At 36.3% G+C, this 16,739-nt stretch overlaps 1 protein-coding gene across 6 annotated transcripts in view; it reads right to left on the reverse strand.

Annotated features, from left to right (window-relative positions):
- Window positions 1–16,739, reverse strand: part of MESK2 (misexpression suppressor of KSR 2) — a 261,034-nt gene that overhangs the window by 51,035 nt on the left and 193,260 nt on the right. For all 6 annotated transcript variants that reach the window (XR_014128807.1, XM_081743534.1, XM_081743532.1 and 3 more), the window contains one exon: window positions 6,709–6,850. Coding sequence is in view for 5 of the 6 variants with exons in the window: in XM_081743534.1 (XP_081599660.1) it covers window positions 6,709–6,850 (142 nt within the window). In the remaining variant the exon portion in view is untranslated. The remainder of the gene's footprint in view (window positions 1–6,708; window positions 6,851–16,739) is intronic.

Below are 16,739 nucleotides of genomic sequence, written 5' to 3' on the forward strand. Positions count from 1 at the left end.
AAACTTCTGATGTTCGAAAGCTTAGCGTATGTATCTTTAGCAAGGAAGAAGTCCAAATATATAGATTACTTGGGTGCTGTCATTTTAAGAAACGTTGGAAGGGGAAGAAATGTGTGATCTTATCAGTTAGCAGTACGCTCTGTTCGAACTTGGTTCCTTGTTGATCCTAACTTTAGTTCTGACCAATCTGATAAGATCCAGAACAAGCCGCTATTCGTGCAGAACTCCATGATGAGTCTTACATATCCTTCTACCCTTATTTTTGTGCAATTAATATCGCGGAAGTTTTGAGTTGTTCTTGATGCTGATTTTAGAATGATTATTATTTTAGGCCCACTAGTCTTGAACGACCCAAGCTGAAATTTGCATTCCATGATACCAATATTCAACACTGCCTTTTTAAGATTTTAACCATAAATAGAATTTACATTATGAGTTTATGGGGTTCAACAATTTATTTTGTACCATATTTTGACAATTGAGTCGTCTAGTTCCAAAATGGCTCTTGTCCATTTACACCAAATTCCAGAAAACCGAGAAAAATTGTAGGATCGATGCGTCTTGTAAAACTGGAAATGAAATGAAATGAAATTTTTGAGTTTTACGTCCCACGGTTATGCCGGCTAGGCTAAAGGAGACGGTGATGATGAGTAATGAATGAAATAGTGGAATGAAAAAACTGGGATGAAACGGGAGAACCCCGAGAAAATCCACGCACACGGTGTTTGTCCACCACGAAGTTCACTTGGCGGGAGCAGGGTTTGAACCCGGGACCCCATGCACCAGAGGTGAACGCTCTACCACTGAGCCACCGCGGCCCCCAGGAAAATGAAATAAAACTGAAATCTTTAACTTTTATGTCCCACGGTTATGCCGGCGAGGCTAAAGAAGACGGTGATGATGAGAAATGAATGAAACGGTAGAATGAAGAAAGTGGGAGGAAACAGAAGAATCCCACGAAAACTCACGTAGATGGTGTTTGTCTACCACAAAGCTGGGTTCGAACCAAGAACCCCATGCACCCGAGGTGAACGCTCTACCACTGAGTCACCACGGCCCCTCAGTTCTCGGAAATGGACGACTCAATTTCAGGATATCATAAAAATGAAGGAATTATGTTTTGATTCTTTCACTCTCAAGTTTTCAGCTCACCATTAAAAAATTGCTCACAGAGAATAAAATAGAAGTACAGAAAAACGACATCAAGGTCCCTATTCTGCTTTTCTTCCTGATGAACTTTACAAGTAGCTTCCCCAAAATCTAACTTCATGACAATGCATACAGACGTCACACATGTTAATCTTCGGCCGCGAAGAGGAAACGACTTCTACACCATTTTGAAGTCAAAGGATTTTTCAGAAAACAGAATTTGAGGTGAGAGAACTCTTAATTAGAGATACGTACCAAAAAAATGGCTTTTTTTGGGATGGAAGTTTTCCTCCCAAAAAGAACGGACTTTTTCGGGAAAGAAAGCAGAAATATTTGCCTCTTTTATATGATTTTCACATTGAAGTATATATTGTTGCTTCCTTCGACTACAGCTTTCAGAAAAATTACATCCACACCAACCGTGAACTAAGCTTTCCTATTCTACTACGCGTAATATCGCGAACTTCGGCTACTGTCACGGACAATTTTATTCTCTCGAAAACCTTAGAAATTTTTACCCCCCTCGACGGTTTACTATTATTTCAAAGACACAGGTCAGACAATCTGGTACTAATTAACAGTTCACTATACAATCTTGAAGGAAACTTAGCCCTTTTAAGATTTATGGTAACTTTTGTTACCATGGCGTAGTGCTTTCTTTGACCGCTTATTCAGGTCCTATAACAGACATTTAAGCCGTGCTTTTATTTGTCAAGTTAAGCATGGACCAAAGAACATCCCCGATATGTTTTGGAACCGGATGGTCAACTTGGCGGTGCGTGACAATTTTTTTTTCTTAAGGCAAGTTTCAAAAATTTTTCGCGCCCTTAGTTTTCAAGATATCAGACTGAAATTTTGCATACGAATTGAGAGCACTTTTGACTATTTCACTTTTTTTTTTTTTATTTTTTTTATTTTAGATCCCTACGTGAACCTGGGCTTGGGCCCAAGGGGCGCAACTATTCCGAGGAGGTGAATTTTTCAGAAAAAATTCCGGTTTTCCCCGAATTTCCCAGTTCAGGTGTATGATACGGACATGTGAATGGTACTGTTCAAAAAGGCGCGTTATACTGAAGAAAATGGCGTTTGAACTATGGCTCTAAGCCAAGTAGTAATGACAGTAAATGTTTAGTATTATATATTTATATAAAATGGGTCACCTTCAAATTAAAAAAAAAAAATTGCCCTTTGTTTTCAAGGTACAAAACTGAAATTCTGCACACGCAGTGTACATAACTACGTATTTTACAAGAGATTTTCAGATCCCTACATGAACCCAGGTCCAGGCAAGAGTGGTGCAAAAAAATTTATTTTTTTTTTCGAAAAAACTGAAGATTTTCCTGTTTGTGGTATACAGTATGGACAAGCGAGTGGTACCGTTGGAAAGGATGTTCTATTCTGGAAAAAAAAAAGTATGAAACGTGATCCTACGATAAATAGTAAGGAAGCAGTAGCTGTTTGAGGTAAAGTCTAAAATTTACCTCAAAAAGTGGAAATGCTATAAGGGTTAATTACTTTAATCTTGCTTACCATGCTCATCACTTGGATCAAATTTTCAAAGAGGAAAAAAAAAATTCCCTAAGGAACTATAGTCTGTCTTGTTTAGGATATTAGGATGCTATTACAACAACCAATTAGAAATTTCGCGAATTAGAATACGAACCCACGTTCCTGTGGACTAAACCTTGCCGCCTTCAACTAAGCAGTTTGGAAACTAAAACTGGATTTTTAGATATTCATCTCATACTTCTGTCTACTAATGGATGATTTAGCTTCTCAGGAAACTAAAGGTATATATATTCAATCTATTTGGCCTGATGGTCGATCATTTGAAATATATGTCAAGTATTTTGACGAAAGACGCGTACTGTACCACTATACCAAAGAGATCAGGTCGAGAATTTTCATATCCAAAGAAGCATTCAACAAGAGAAGGTCACTTAACTAGCAAGCCCTAATATTGGATTATGGAAGAAGTTGGTCAAGTACTATATATAGAGTATTGAACTGTATGGTTCAGAAATTTGGACACTATGGAAATCAGAGAAGAGATATTTAGAGAGCTTTGAAATGTGGCGTTGGAGAAAAATGGAGAAGATAAAATGGACAGAAAGAGTAAAACACGATGTTTTAAAATGAATAGGAGAGAAGAGGACGCTTCTAGCCATCATCCTTCGTAGAAAGGACAATTGGATTAGACATATCTTGCGAAGAAATTGTCTTCTCCATACTGTCATAAAAGGAAAGAGAAGGAAAACGAGGAATAAGAAGAAGAACACAAGTAATCGATGATTTGAAAAATAGAAAGTTAAAGGAGGAAGCTAAAAATCGAGAAACATGGAAGAAACATTTCCGGGCCCAAACTGGAAATTAAGAAAAAGGAAAGAAGAAAAATCTTGTTAGTCCCAGGACCAGCCAAGAGGCAGAATACTTAATAATAATAATCTTCTGTTTATAAAATTATACACCCGAACACAAGTTGTCATACATACAACAGGTTACAACAATAGTAAAAAGAAAATTGACCATTTTAGAAGTATTCAATTTTCTTCTGTTGGACGTTATCATAGCAGGCCAAAAGTCCAAGTATCTGCTACAATAACTCCTCCTTCCCTCCCACGAGTTGGAATGTTATAACTTCCGTGCCCCCAGTAAACATGCAACTTTGAAAGACGATACAAACCATGCCACAAGTTACTCGTCTACAGTATCACGAAATCATATGGTACACATCTCAGAGCAAAACCTATTATTCATATCAGTGGTCCTCAAATTTTCCGATAGAGCGAACCCCCTGTTCATTCAGAAAGTGATATGCAGACCCCCTTGCAATGCTACCTGAAATTTCACACAGTATTAAAAAACTATATACTACTTTGAATTACCACCGACAAGAAAAAAGATTAAAAAGAAATATTGCGATAAGTAATTTATTCTAAAGGTACACGATTGTTTCCTAGTGAACAAAACTTCAATTGAAAACACAATAATTTTCAAGACTGAAAATCAATGTCTTTTTTTTTTTTTTTTTTTTTTTCGCTTGATAAACAATGTTCTCAAATTTGGGATCACTAATGTGAGGAATGGAATCTGTGTTTTTTTCCATAATTACATTGAAATCTGGAATAAGTTTTTCACCATCAATCTTAGGTCCGATTCCTTATTAAAACGATTTCGCTTTTGGTTTTAATAGTGCAAAGATCAGAAAAGGTCTGCTCGCATAAGTAAGTGGTAGGGAAAAGCATCAAATGTTGCAATACCTTTTTAGACAACTCTTCATACTCACAGTGCACATGCAACCAAAAGCTACAAAGTTCATTTTCTTTGAAAACGTTTTTCCATGAAGTATCATATCGCAGGAAGTAGCTGTTCTTGTTCTGTGTTAGAGAAATTTATACCTTGTATGTCATGGATTTCTACATTAGTGAAAGGATTTTCAATCCAACCATTACCAGATTGTGGGACAGGGAAATATTCTCGAAAACTTGCAGCTAATGCTCTCAAGCGTCCTACAAATGTTCTGTGCATTTAAGCAGAGAGTTTTTCACCTATAGAATCAATGAAATTCTTGAGCGCTGGAAATGATGAATAATTATTATTTTGTACTCGTACTGCCCACAGCTGCAGTTTTTTTTTTATCTTAAAAATACTTCTTGCATAACAGCTTTGAGTTCCATTTTCTTACAACACATTCCAATTTTTAGGTGTCGCGGACCCCACTTTGAGACCCACTGATTTATATCATTGATAATACTTAGGTCGAGGAAAGCAAATTCAGAAATATTTTTCTCCTGTCGAAACAAAACTAAACATTACAATAAATATGCTGCAGTATGTATTTTAACTAAATATATGTTATTTGTGCTTTTATCAGTGTCTACGTTTCTGAGCCGTATAGCGCCACTCTCCATTTCAAGGTCTTGATGAATCTCTTCCTAACTTCCAAAGAAACATTTTCTAATGTTAGTATTCCTCTTTTCCTCATGAACGCCTGTTTTGCTTGTGCTACCCTCGAAGCTACGTCCTTTTGGCTTCTCCCGTCTGAGGAGCTTACACTTCCGATTGACTTCAGTTATTCCTGCTCCTAATCAGATCCTTGTTTTTGGCTATTCTTTACTTGTACATTTCAGTACTTTCGTTTTCTTTCTATCTATTTATTTTCATTTTGTATTCTTCTTTCAGACTTTCATTCAAATTACAGAGTATTTCCTGCAGATTCTCTTCGTTCTCCGCTACTACTGAATAAAGATAATATTGTCTAGATTCTTGTTCACATAAAGTATGAACGCCTGAAATCTCATCAACAAGTTGTGCAGTGCGCGCAGACATTATATCCCTGATCTTGGAGTGATCTTAGTGCAAACAGCAATTTTCAGCTTGTAAACTCTTTGTGGCTTATGTCTGAACACATTGAAGATTTCAGTTTTAGGATATCTCCAGAAAGAAAATATCACAAGGCAATAAACCTGGTAAACGAGCTGGTCATGCGTGTTACCATGTGGTGAATACGGTGCCATGGAAACATTTTTTACGTCGTTTGATTGTGTTGAGATGTCTACTGGGAGACTTCTTTTAAATAATTCAACTGATTTGTTTGAAATTTTTTTTACCGATATTTTCTTCCGCTTTTCTATTCAGGAAATCTTCCATTTCTAAATACTGTAACAAAAGTGAGTACAGAATTGCCACTGCGTTAAAGTCACAGAGCCACCAGTTTTTAAATATGCTTAAACAATAAATATATGATCAGGGCTGAGTTAACCCATCTGAGGGCCCGGGGGTAAAAAAAAAAAAAATATGTGGCCCCTGCTGACTTCAATTAATATATTTCTGTCGAAGTACAGTAGGAAAGTTAAGGGAATATGTTTCATATGTTTGCTTATATTTTATTTTATGATGTTGTTTCTATTTTCATGATTTTTTTTTTTTTTTTTTTTTGGATAGCCAGTTCAGATTTTGATCAGAGTGGAGGCCCCTATCCGCCTGGAGGTCCGGCGCTATAGCCCCCTAAGCCCCCTCCTTAATCCGGCTCTGGTATATTGATGTTCACTCGGTTGGTACTTGGTCCCGCAGTTAGGGTGGTAACTGAAACGGTATGTCTTGTGTTCGTCAAATATGCATGCAACGGCGAATTAAGTTTAGAGAGATCTATCTGCCGGCCCGTGAAAAGAAAGAAAGAAAAAAAAAAAAAAGATACCATAAGGCTAGCCGCATATTGAACAGAGGACAAGACAGCCAAGCCGAGGTGCAGTAGAGGAAGGAAACTGAGAACAATGGAACAACGCCTCGTACCACATACTCAATTGGTCACGTAGTACACAAAGGCCTCTCGAACGTTGTGACTTAGAAGACACAGAAACACAATCAGTGCACTCAGACCTCTTTCTCCGCATCCTCTCCTGCCTCCCTCTGCCTCGGCTGGCCTGTCCTCTGGTCAAGTAGTAATATCAGGATTATTTCCAAAATGAATCACAAAATTCCACTCAATCATGATAAATTAAAACTCTACTCCCACTGATTCTCTTTGTATAAAGAATAAAAAACCACTATTTCACTAACCTTCGCTGGATAAGCCAAAGCAAACCTGGCAAGGATATTGCCACCAGCCCCAACGCCAAATCCGATCACACTCTTCAGTCCAAAATGTGCCATAACAGATGTTAGCTGCTCAGCCAATTCGTCCATTGTTGGGTAAATAAAGCTGAAATAAGAAAAAAAATAACAACTGTTAGTTTATGTAAGAAGTACATTTAGTAAATTCTCATTGACAGCAAGCAAAACGATATAAATATTCAAATGATTTTAAAAAGTAGCTGGTGAAATATTAACAGTTTTCAATAAACTCAAAAAGATACTCGTACTTCTTACTGACGAGCAACTGAGTCTATTAATAAAGTTCTTCTTCAAATGCCTTACAAGATTTTTTTATTTTATTTTTATTTATTTATTTAAGAATTCATCAAAATATGTGAAAATGATTTTCCGATGGACACGATATTAAACATTGTTGCATGAGGCCCATTTTTCACGCAATACAACATTTCACTGCGTACTCATAACTGACACTAATATGCTCACGAATAACTTGAGACTTAACAAAATTCACAAACGTGAAAAAAATGAACTGTAAAGAACAATAGTTGCATTATTGTAAGGCCGATTGTAGTCGGGTTAAGACTTCCAAACAAAGTTCAACAAAGATTCACCAACTGCCAAGTTTATTCGGCAATGGTATGCACAGTTTACAGCTTCAGGATGCATCTTTAAGGGTAAATTAAGTGGTCAGCCTATAGTAAGAAACGGTTGAGCATGTGCGAGCAAGTTTTATATGAAGCCCATAGAAGTCAACAGAGTGAGCAGAGAGCTGAACATCCCACAACCTACTCTTTGGAAGATATTACGGAAACGATTGAACCAGAGGCCTTACCGCTTGCAATTACTACAAACCTTGATGTCTGGTGACGAAGTCAGACGCTTTGAATTTTCAGCCCAGTTGCAACAGCTTATGGAAGAAGATGGGTTTTGTGAGAAACTCCTCTTCAATGATGAAGCAACATTTCTTGTGATGTCAATAAAAAAAAAAAAAAAAAACTTTTCAATACGTTTGCAAAGTTTTGTGACTATATGTCCAACAATAAATGTACAGTGAAGTTATGAAATCGAATTAATCATTTGTAATAACCCTGTATTGTACAATTAGTTTTGAGTATTTTAAAAGGTAGAGAATATAATGATATAATACAACCATTTGTTAGCGTTCTTGCCTCGCAATCGGATTTATTTGGCACATACGTATTTTGCATTGCTGGAACGCACTAAACTGACAAGATGATGTAGTAAGTTTAGGAGCGAGTGTGCTTATATGAATACGTACACGGTACGAGTTACTTGAAAAACGCATGGTCGGCATACTGAAGATGATATCTCGAAAAATAAATATTTTAAACCCATGTAATGCAGTGGCAAAGAATATGAGGCTACAGACATTTAAAAACTTAAATTACACCAGCACAATGATGATGTAAGATTGGAAACAGAAAGAAATGCAATTTTAAGCACGTGAGAGACACGGGACATAATAGTAATTGGTGCGAGATTGGAGTGTTGGGACTGGAACAGAGGGATGTTAATAAGAAAGTGGAAGGTGGCCAGATTTATTGAAAAAGAACAAAGTTGTGTTATGAATTGGAATGCAGGAGTAAAAATTGACGGCAAGTTATTGGAAAACCTTAATTTGTAACTAAATTTTCTTTCGGACCAGGGAGAGGAAAGGAATTTACGGTGTTTAGTTTCACTTTTAACAACTTCTATTATGATGGGCTGAGTCCACCATCAGCTCTGACAAGTCAATCAGCGTTCAGAGCTAGTTTCTAGGATCCTTTTATATTTATACGCAGCCTCCTCTTGTTTGTTACAGTGTCTGATGGAAGATGAATGTTCATTTAGTTGGCGAAACTGTTACATATTTAATATTTTTAAATAAACGTTGCTTTCCTCAACGTTGCTTTGATTTGTATTTCTAGTTTAAGTTTTAAATTAATAAACATATACACTGCTAGCAAGTGCTTTTGCAATCCGCAACTCAAAAAATTTTCACAGACTGACGATGTAGAACACATGCTGTTTGATCTTCCGCATGCGGGCATGTCCACGGAAACAGGGACAAAAATTCATGAAAGAAATATAGTTATAATTTTTAGTCAAGCTGTTTCTTTGATAAAAATATAGTTGTACGTGGCTGGCATCATTAATTGTTTTTCAGAGAATTACTATTTTCTTATTTTTTCCTAGGTTATCTTTGATCTACTGTTTTAATGTTGATTTTGGTATACAAGCTTTATTTATTATTGCATAGGTCTTATTTTTTTCTGTCGGTATCCCAAGTAAAATTTCATATAATTGATGAAACCTTTTCTTAAAGTAAAGTTCAATGTTCAACTTAATTAAGCTGTGCTTATTTCAAGTTATTATAAATGTATGTTGCTTATACTTAATAATAAAAGATCGTTAACAAATGTAACGTGAGTTACGCGACTCTGTGCATATTCCACTAAAATAAATAGTCATAAAATGTAAATAAAAATTTAATATTTTTGCCATAATTAAACTGTGTGTGTCCCTATCTTACATAGTAATTTCATGCACATAGCTATGCCAGCACAAAAGAAAATGTATTGAAAAATCTCAGGTTCTGAATGTAGGGAAAAAATTTGTAACGTGAGTTACTATAGTATTTTCTTTTCTCCTAGGTTTGTTGTATCATATTAAATGACGATATGTGGTAATTATCTGTATAAATATGACAGGTTTTCTTTTTTTTTTTTTTTTAAAAAAAAAAAGCGGAGCTTTTAAGTTTATTTGTGGTTAGTATTCTTCAAAATAAACGTCATTACGTAACGTGAGTTACCATGGACATACTCATGCACTATTTCTCAGTAAAGTGTTTGCAATTATCTTCCTTATGACCCTGGTTGCCTCAACAACGGCTTTTTACCTCAGTAATATTTCTGGATATGGCTTTTAACCACTCAAGTGATTGTGACGTCATGCAGCACTAAGTACAATGGGACCGACAAGTGTGAACATCACGATATAGCTCAATTCTCACTTAACATTTGTATTGTTAGCTTTTGGTTTTTATTGGCGAGATTTTCGACAAACTTAAAAAGTTAGCTACTGAATTCTCTAAGTCTCTGTGTGAGACACTATTATTCACAAATTTTTCAATTCTGAGCCAGAGCATCAAAAACTATCTGAGAAAGTGGTGGAATTCTTCGCGTCACTCTTACCGTTCCCGAGATATTAGCCAAAAAATGGCCGATTTCCGGAGATTTAACGAACTATATCTCGGGAACCGTAAGTTGTAGAGAAATCATATTAGTGTTGATCAGTACCTAGGTGGATGGTGAACATTTTGGTACCAAACAGTAACCGGTGGCCACTGACCAAGTGGACATCATTTCCCAGGATTGGACAAAAAAGTTCGGCTTTCGGGAGATTTAAGAAGCCATACCTCGGGAACCGTAAGTCGTAAAGAGAGATGATATTTTGCAAATTTTTCATTTTTGAGAACTCCATTTTGAGCATGTGTATTCGTAAAACAACATATTAAAACGTTTTTAACAGAATTCAAACAAAATATGTGGAAAAAATTTAATAGTCAAGGAAATTATAAATGGATAAGTATATTACAAGAATTGTTTAATGAGTCTAATAATAAAGTACATAGTTTATGGTAAACATCGTTCTCGTGTGTTTTCTCGGGGTATTCCCGTTTCCTCCCACTTGCTCACTGCACTAATTCTTCCATCATCATTTACTTCACTTAATCATCTCCCTAAGTGTAAAGGGAATAATCGAGGGACGTTAAACTCAAAGATTTCATTACATTTTTTTTCCCTCCAGGAAGTTTTTCTCACAAACAAAATGCTTCCGAGTGCATGCAGAATACAATGGGCATTTAGAGCTCAATAAATCCGTCCGACAAATATTTTGAAACTGTGAAAGATGGATGAGAAGGCTTAGTGGCGCCGACCTGTTCTTACAATTACTGGCAATGGGCATAAAAAGGAATAAACAATTACTACCAGTTCCTGTACTTTTCGAAAAGTTATCGCCCTTTCTCTTCTCCGTTTTATTGATCTTCCAAAACGTAAGAGAGAAAACTTACTTAAGATCTGGAAAGATAACATATAAAGCTTAATAGTTCGTAGTTTAGCGCCTTATAACCCACATAACAGGGACTATAGCAGTACAACAATAAAGTTTCTTCAATGCAGCGAGCTTTCAACGTATAGATGTATCCAATAATTTATATCTTGTGCGAAAATGCAAGTTCCACAAAAATAAGGCTAGGTTAATAGATGTTAGTACATAGAAAACAAATCCTCTAGGCAACTTTAATTCTTTCTTATCTTATGCACGTTATCAGTAGACATCGGATTTTTATGCAAATGCATATTTTGTTTGCTTATATGCATCTCTTAAGCTTAGTAGGGGTTTCTAACAACAATAAACACAGCTAAAATTTGAAGTTTTATACTGCATATAAATGCATATTTCAAAGATGCATATTCTATACGTTTAAATTTCAGAGGTATTGTTATATCATGGAAGAAATCCAGTTTTAATTTGTAATTTTTAAGGCATTTACATGTCTATGCAAAAGAACGTATTTTTTCATGGGAGGAAAAGAGTAATAATTTTAACAACCGATCAGCAGAGCAAAGACGTTTTTAATTGCCAAGACGTTAAGAAGAATCTAATATCGTGTCGACATCAATTCAGAAGCAAGAGATGCGAAAAATGCTGCTCAGTGAATGGTTAGCTTTAGTTGATGAAGTTCAGAACTAGCTCCAATCAGTTCTTGTAAATTTAGACGCTTTATATAAAAGAAATTGATGGATGTTATTGCCAGAAACTCCGGCTACGAAACAACTGAAGCCATGGGAAAATACTTTCAAAGGTTAAATTTTAACTTGTCAGAAAATCTACATTTCAACTTGTTCCTCTCTACAAATATACTGATATTAACAGGTCATTTTCTGGCTACAAATGTTACACAGTGAATCATCTTTTTGATATACTGTAAGGCTAATTACGGTTAAATCATTAAAAGCGAATTCTCCTCCCCCCCCCTTCCGTGGAAATGTGTAGAAAACTGAGGCACGTATTATTATTGTAAAGTATAAAAATAAAGGCACTCTCAAATACAAATGTGAAGAAAAACTAGAAATTGTGTTATATCACTGTGTTTATTACAATCTCATGATTTTGTGTGTTTTATAAAGTTAGGAATATATCAACTATAACTGTCACAAAACTAAATTCTGAAGAGAAGTCCCTGAAAGGTACAATACACTTTTGATGTTCTATTTCACTTACAAAATTTTGTCACAACTTTCCTGCATGTTTGATAATGCTCACTTTTATTGCACTGTTAGTGCATATTAAGTGCATGTTTTAACACATTCAAAAGCATAGCTGTATGCATATTTCATGGATTTTAAGTGCATAAAAATCCGCTCTCTAGTTATCATTTATGACTACCATTTTCACAGCTTCCTTAAACCACAGTCAGGCTCGTTTCATCTCTACTGTCTTGAGATAGTTTCCAGTTAATAAACAATTATGCAAAGCAAAATGAAAAGAGGGGGGGGGGTAAAAAGTGGCGTCTCAATACATAATCACGAAAGAACAAATCTAAAGACGAAGAAAACCATAAGGAAGCACCTGCAAAACACTCTTCAGGTCATGGTAAGAACATGTTTTAGTCATGAAGGTGACGCAATGACTTTTTACTTCACAAACATCACCACAACTATAACAAGGTCAGTTGCACTAACATATACCGTGTTTACTTCTCGGTAGAAGTTAGAAAGGTTCCATTCAAAAGATACGTTTCAACAAGTTTGAGTAAACGGACTTCTATAATGAGGTCTGCTTCAAAAATCTCACGTTATTTTAAATCTAAACCTCCTCTGCTATGCACTGTCCTGATTTGTCTAGTTTAAGTTTTGTAAAACAAAAATTATCCCAGGTAATTACTTTTTAATGTAACTGTACTTACATACTAACGAAAGGAGGAAACAGCCGATTTTTTTATTTTATTTTACACACCAAATCCTCTATAAATGCGAATACTAATGCAAAGAGTGAAAAATGACTGACTGGACAGGGACACGAACCCAGGACCCCCGATATACCGTGCCGATCCGTTAACCACTACGCCACCCAGTCTACTTCCCAGAACAGCCACTCACTCTCTTACTCCTGGTCCAGTCGATCGAGAAACAATCGAATCCCGGTCCAGTCAGTTACTTTTTCACTCTTTGCTTTAGAATTCGCACCTACACAGGATTTCGTGTATAAAAAGTAACATGAAAAAAAAAAAAAGTAAAAGTAATCCTCCTTTCATTGGTGTACATGAAATCACAACCCTCGTAAGGTGCTTGGTATATGGACACAGGATTCTAATTACAGCAGGGGTCGTGGTACGACCCATATGATTCGAGATGAGAGCACCGACCTCGAGAGTGGAGTAGTGGTTAACGCTTTGCCACAGTATGCCGGAGGTCCTGGGTTCGGCTCTCGATCCAGTCAGTCACATTTTCACTCTTTGTATGTTCTGGAAGAAAGCTTAATAATAGCTACTCGAGTTCGGATGAGTTTAATTCATCGCGCACAGTGTTTTAAAAGATTAGGATTTGGAATTAGATTTCTGGGCTTTCGGCATCTATGGCCATATTAGCCAATAACTAGGATTAGGATTAGCAATTAGATTTCTGGGCTTTCGGCATCTATGGCCATGTTAGTCCATCACTAGGATTAGGATTAGGAATTAGATTTCCGGGCTTTCGGTATCTATAGCCAGTTAGCCGTCACGTATGATGGAGGACGTCCACTCATGTCCAAAATTATTGTCGCATGTCTATAAATATGTTGTTGAAGGAACATAATTTGATAACGAATTCGCCCAGCATTTCTTATAAGTATGTATAATCGGCAAAGACATGTATGTGGCAAATTTCATGTCAAAAAAGCAGTAAATAAGAACAATAAAACGAAAATAAAACTTTCTTGTTCATTTAGCAACATTTTCTTTTACTCATTCTAAGTTTCGTATGTATAATTCTTTTCCTATGAAATTTACCAAAAATATACATTTCTTGATTATACACACAGTATCAGTACTAAAGGTACCCTGCAAAATAACTATCAAACTATATTCTTACAAGAAGACAGTTATAGATATGCGACAATCATTTTGGACATGAGTGTACGTTGGCGATCACACTATCCGAGGAAAGAGAAGGAAGAAAGGACTAGGGAAGGAAGGAAGTGGCCTTACTCATAATGTTAGAAACCATCCCGGCATTTGCCTGGTGTGAATGAGGAAAAAACCAGGAAAACCTCATTCAGAATGGCTGACTGGAAAAGCTTACACGCTTTTACTCTTTTTCCACCAAGACGGGGGGGCGGTGGCTCAGTGGTAGAGCATTCACCTCCGGTGCTTGGGGCCCTTGGTTCGATCCCAGCTCGCGCCGTGTGAACTTTGTGGTGGACAAATACCGTGCTCGTGGGTTTTCTCGGGGTTCTCCCGTTTCCTCCCACCTTCTTCATTCCACCATTTCATTCATTACTCATCATCACCGTCTCCTTTAGCCTAACCGGCATAACCGTGGGACGTAAAACTTAAAGATTTCATTTTAATTTCATCTATCTTTTTCCACCAAGTGTCACCACCGGGACTTTTTAAAAGAAATCTATACATATAAAAGAGAACGTACAAAATCCTTTGTCCGCTCATCACGCTAATACGGCTGAACCAATTTCTTTCATTTTTGGGGGGTTATTAGGATTTGGACCCTAGATGGTTTTTATCATATCACTTTAATTTTTAATTACCAGTGTCTTGAGATAATTGACCATTCAGGTGTCCACAAATCCTTTGTTAGTTCATCATAGGTAAAAATAAACTTATTTATATGCAACCCGCATGACCGTGTCACTCGGCGGGTTAACATAAATGACAGGCGATATACAGCGGAAAATAGCTTGAATCTTCTGTTTAAAAATTTTTTAATTGATTTGCTTATTTTTACAGACACTTTTACAATATGCCAGCACCGGGATGACCGCAGCGAAGCGGGGCGGGTTAACATAAATGACAGGCGATATAATGTTAAGATTTACTGCAATCTTCTATGGTTTTTATCATATCACTTGAAAGCGAAAAAGTAAAAATTATCTAAGTAACAAAGTTTATTGCGTTCCAGGGTGACCGCAGCGAAGCGGGGTGAATGCTGCTAGTATTAAATAAAAGGACAAAATATATGGGATGATTCCATGCTCTGGAAGAAAGAAAAAAATGTACCCTGTGATGTAAACAAATCTATTCCATTGACTATTCATTCTGACTGAATTGAAACTGTAAAATGAACTCATAAGTGATACACAAAGGATGGAAAGTTAGTAAAAGCGCATTCAAATCTGAAAACATGGAAAATATACATGTGTATATGTAATACGTAATCACTGTATCTGAAGCTTAATGATTAATGATACAACCTAGCCTACAAAAACAAATACACACAAGACGTGAGGCTGTCGTACGACTCAAGATAAATAAGTGATTTGGCCACGTGCCATGTTTTTAAATATGAATTCATCCACGAGAACATCAACATATTACATACGTGCAAACCTTCTTACGATTCATTTTTTAATTAAAAACAGCGAACAAAAGTGGCTGAAAAGACTGACATATCAATGCCTCAAGGTCTGTTCAAGTATCCTTCACTTGTATCGTGCAATGTCAGCGATCTTTTGAATAGTCAATGTCAGGCCTACTGAAAAATTTCATCAAATCAACAGCTGTGCGAAAGATGCACAAACTGAAAATATAGTCCACCGGCTTCGTCAAATATGCTAGCAATTATGCACACCAGAATGATAAGGATTTGTGTGTTTAAATTCTCTCGTCTGTAAGGAACAAGGACACATCCCGGAAGTTCTGTCATCATTATGCACAGTCGCGTGAAATTAAGCACAGTTTTGGAGTATACTTATGGTTGAAATGCTCTTTCTGATTTTCGAGGTCAGACTACACTCTTACAAAGGCAAAATTCTTACTGATGTCTTCAAGACATGAGGCTATCTTGTGGCAGAGTGAACTGATTTAATAATACTCTATACTATTAGTAACCATAACTACATTTTATTTCCAAGTCCATTATGATAATCTCTTACTCAATATTGCAGTTACGCTATATCTATGATTAACGTAGAATGGGACGTATGCGACAGGTATTGTAGTTACAGCAATAACCAACATTTTTTTTTTTAAAGAAATTTAAATATTGGTAATTTTTACATTAATATATATGATCATTTTGTTTATGGTGAAATGAAAGAATAGAGTTTTGGGGGTAATGATTTTAATGCGTGTTATTTATTACGTTTATTTGTGTTTGTTGAAACTTTTAAGTACTGAATCATGATAAACTGACTATAAAATCGGTGCTAAGTGACAAAATGAAACTGTTGAGTAGAAAGACCAGATGTTACTTCAGAACTGGTGGGACATAGACCCAGGGCATTCTTCTGGGGATTATTTGAACTACTTCCACAGTGAATACTAGATATCCAGGTTTTAACTGAGCAGTGTTAGGCACATAACCCACATTTTTACATTAAACTGAACTTTTCCATTTTTGATAGCACTGTATTTTCAGTCTACAAATATGAGACGAAAATCAAATGAAATCTTTAAGTTTTACATCCCACGGTTAAGCCGGTTAGGCTAAAGGTGTCAGTGATTATGAGAAATGAATGAAATGGTGGAATGAAGAAAGTGGGAGGAAACGGAAGAACACCGAGAAAACCCACGATCACGGTGTTTGTACACCACAAAGTCCACACGGCGCGAGGAAATATGAAACGAGTACATACCTTAGATTTATAGATGTTGGTCTAACAGAAGTCCAGTAAAATGATACACTTCTGTGTTCCTCTAATGTTGAGATTGGCATTACAGTTTGATACTTTTTTTTTTCTTTCTTTTTACTTAGTTAGTGTTGCAACTACTC

Source organism: Thermobia domestica, chromosome 17 (genome assembly GCF_964235325.1).
Source record: "Thermobia domestica chromosome 17, izTheDome1.hap1.1, whole genome shotgun sequence".
In the NCBI taxonomy this organism is placed as follows: Eukaryota; Metazoa; Arthropoda; class Insecta; order Zygentoma; family Lepismatidae; genus Thermobia; species Thermobia domestica.